Genomic DNA, 3,475 nt, shown 5'->3' with positions numbered 1-3,475 from the left:
GGCGCTCCAGCAGGTGGTCTTCAGGGAAGGGGCGCAGCCGGAGCGCGTGGGGAGCTGCTCGCTGCTCATCGGCCTCCTGAGGACCAGCACGTGCTGCCCTCTCTCCCAGCTGCAGCCATTCACCTCCCGGACGGGCGGGGCTGGACCAGGTGCTCCCCCTCCAGCCGCCATCAGACCTGCCTCCCTCTGCTCGCTCACGGGCTCCCAGGGGAAGCGGGACTTGGAGCCGCCTGGCCCTCAGCAGCCCCCTCAGCAGCGTCTCCCCCAAACCAGCGCCCTAACCTGCCCTCCCAGAGCCGGGCCTCTAAGGAGACACCACGTTTGTTCCTAAGCATCGCTCCTCAGTCGGCCCTGCAGTCCTCAGCCAGGAACAAAACACGAACCGTCCAGAGCGGCTCCCACAGCCGGCTCCCCTCCCGCCGCACAGACTCTAACCACCCCCAGGTCTCAGGGCTGTCCCGCCTGGGGGCCGAGGAGAGAGGCGGGAACCTCCCCCAGGCCTCCCTGGAAGGTGCCGTGGGGGGAGCAGAGGTTCGGGGAGAAGCCGGACTGCTGGCCGTCCCCGGGGTCGTCCGTCGCGTCCTTGTGGTCGCTTCTGTCCAAAAAGCGTATTGCAGCGTCAGAGAGGAGAGCACGCGGAAAACAGCGTTCGCAGCTACCGCTCGTTTCTGCCCAAAGGGGCAGCGAGGGGGTCTGCCCGCCGCACACAGACCCGGGCGGCTCCGCTCCGCTCCCAGCAGAGGCGACAAACCGTACATTGGGAGAAGCCGGACTGCTGGCCGTCCCCGGGGTCGTCCATCGCGTCCTTGTGGTCGCTTCTGTCCAAAAAGCGAATTGCAGCGTCAGAGAGGAGAACACGCGGAAAACAGCGTTCGCAGCTACGGCTCGTTTCTGCCCAAAGGGGCAGTGACTCGCTCACCTCTCCTTCGCGTCCAGGAAGGCTTTGGCGAAGGGGTTGTATTTAATCTTGAGAGCTGTGATCTGAAAAACAAGAAGCCGCATGACCTGTGTATTGGTGACAGCCGGAGGTTTAGCGGCACTAAGAATCGGGGAGGCCCCCGCGTCCCGTGTAAGTATCCAAATATGACCCCACTCCTCTCCGGGTAGTTTTCTTGGTGGGTCCGAGTGGCTGGGGAGTGGCACCATTTCATACAGAATAGCACGGTGGCCCGGCCGGCGTGGCTCAGCGGTTGAGCATCAACCTATGAACCAGGAGGTCATGGTCGACTCCCCATCAGGGCACATGCCCGGGTTGTGGGCTCAATTCCCAGTGGGGGGCGTGCAGGAGGCAGCCGATCCATCATGGATGTTTCTCTCCCTCCCTCTCCCTTCCTCTCTGAAATCAGTACAAATATATTAAAAACAAAAAAAGAACAGCGCGTTTATGGAACGTTCTTACTGGTCCATTTTCTAAGTGAAATTCACAAGACCCTGGGCCTCCTGCTGACAACATTCTGTGCATCAACCAACACGCGGAGCTCGAACCCAAGACGCTCGGGAAACAGCGACCTGCTCGCTCCAGCGGGCGGTCCACACCCACAGCTCCGCCGCGGCCTGGACGGGCACTAGCAGCACCTCGTTCCTAGGCAGCACCGGGGCCCAGGCCTGTTGAAGAAAGCCTCAGGCTTTTACCTAAGTGTCTGACACATCCTTGCCTGTGGAGGTTGTAGACGCCTCTAGTTTAGACACTGTTACGGAGTCACAGGCGGCAATGCTCGCACGAGGACTTAGGGAAACCCTTCTCCCCTCTGCCCGGTTTTGTGGGAAATCATTTGAAAAGCGAGAAGGCCGAGTGTCACAGGACCTCGCTCATGTGGAATCTAATGAACGAAAGGAACTGACGACAAAACGAGACCCGAAGCCGGGAGGCCTGGAGCAGGCGGGCACGTCTCCATGTGGGTTGGGGGACGGGAAGAGAGAAACCGAAGGACTTCCACAAACTCACTGCACAGCCCATGGGCACGGGCAATAGGGGGGTGAAGACCTGGGGGGTCGGGGGACATGGCCAATATCTGTAATACTATCAACCATGAAAGTATATTTTAAAAATAAAAATAAAAAGTCATTTGGTGACAAAACACACTTATTTGTAAAGGCGGTAGCGTTTGGTCTGAGGGACACTATCGCACTGGCCGCCCCTCCCGGGACTCTGCCTGGAACAGCCCCCCCCCTTGCCCCCTCGCCCCTCACCTCCTCGTTCTGGTAGGCCGTCACCGCGATGAACTGCGTCTCGGGGAAGCAGTGGCTGGTGATCATGCGCTGGGGGCCGCCCACCCTCACAATGTGGATTCGAGGCTCATACTTATGCAAGGAGTTCAGCATGATCTGGGGGGACACAAACACAGCGTGGAGGCATGTCCCAGTTGGGGTCCCAGACACCCACTGCCCTGCCGTGGAGGAGAAGGCACCCCATGCCGACCCCCCAACCTCCCATGGCTCCCAGCGCCGGCTCCCTGCTCCTGGGGGGTTCCCCTCAGGCGCCCCCCTCAAGGAGGAAGGAGTGCCAGGGGCTACACGGCATCGAAGACCACGGGGCCAGGTGACATCTGGGACCTGGGGGAGTCCCGGCCCACGGCCTCCCACGGCCACAGGCAACACCACCGCCCAGCTGGTCTGGCCCTCACGGCCGCCGGGGACAGTCCCAGGTCCAGCCCAGGTCCAGCCGTTGCAAGGACGCATTTACGGGTTTGCTCGGATTCGGGTTTGCTTGGATTCTCCACAAGGACTGTGGTGCCTCTCACCTCTGAAGTGGCCGCCCACCGCCAGGGAGGTGTTTGCTCTGCCCCCAGGGAAGTGGGGCTCTACATGCCCAGCCCCCCACCGGAGACCTGCCCCCCTCGGCCAGGTTAGGCTGCGCCCCTCCACATCCCCCAGGTGGTGCTGTGACCCCCATAGGGTCACTGCAGGCAACACTGACGGCTTCACTGAGGGGGTCAGGGTTAGGGTTAGGGTTAGGGTTAGGGGGGCTGCAGGTCTCCAGGGAGAAGGCACCTCCCCGCAAGCAGGTCCCTTCAGGGGCTCCAGGCCCCCCTCCACGCCCCACGCCCGGCGCACCCACCTGGCCGCCGCCGTTGAGCTTGTTGGTGAGCTTGACCTTGCTGAAGGACACGGGCGCCTTCATCCAGTGCGCCCCGAAGTTGGGCGAGTCGGGGTGGATGTAGACGCAGCTGGGCGCCTGCGGCTCGGGCTTACCGCCCGGCACCCACTCCCCGTTCACATACTTCCAGCGGTGGCCATCGGCTGCCACGAAGTCCAGCAGGAAGGAGTACATGGCGTTGGGGTCCAGGCCGGACACGTTCACCTTCAGCACCGGGAACATGCGCCTGGAACGGAAGGGGCGCGGCGGGAGGAGCTTGGGCCGCCCCTGGGCCACAGGCGGAGAACTGGGGGCGGGCACTGACATTGCTGGGCGAAGAGGAGCCCGGCGTTGGGACCTTCCAGCCCCCCAGGGCCCCCGCCCCCACCTCAGGCGGCC

At 62.8% G+C, this 3,475-nt stretch overlaps 1 protein-coding gene across 1 annotated transcript in view; it reads right to left on the bottom strand.

The window, feature by feature from the left end:
• T (T brachyury transcription factor) overlaps nt 1-3,403 on the bottom strand; it is a 14,601-nt gene extending 11,198 nt beyond the window's left edge. Inside the window, exons 1-4 of the mRNA XM_005857182.1 lie at nt 3,059-3,403; nt 2,191-2,325; nt 920-981; nt 757-818 (exon numbers count right to left, since the gene is read on the bottom strand). Of these exons, the coding sequence (XP_005857244.1) occupies nt 757-818; nt 920-981; nt 2,191-2,325; nt 3,059-3,403 (604 nt within the window). The remainder of the gene's footprint in view (nt 1-756; nt 819-919; nt 982-2,190; nt 2,326-3,058) is intronic.
• Between the last annotated feature and the right edge of the window lie 72 nt (nt 3,404-3,475).

This window comes from Myotis brandtii, unplaced genomic scaffold, assembly GCF_000412655.1.
Source record: "Myotis brandtii unplaced genomic scaffold, ASM41265v1 scaffold1077, whole genome shotgun sequence".
Lineage (NCBI taxonomy): Eukaryota > Metazoa > Chordata > Mammalia > Chiroptera > Vespertilionidae > Myotis > Myotis brandtii.
Note: the sequence above shows the minus strand (reverse complement) of the source record. Positions and strands in the feature narration are given on the sequence as shown.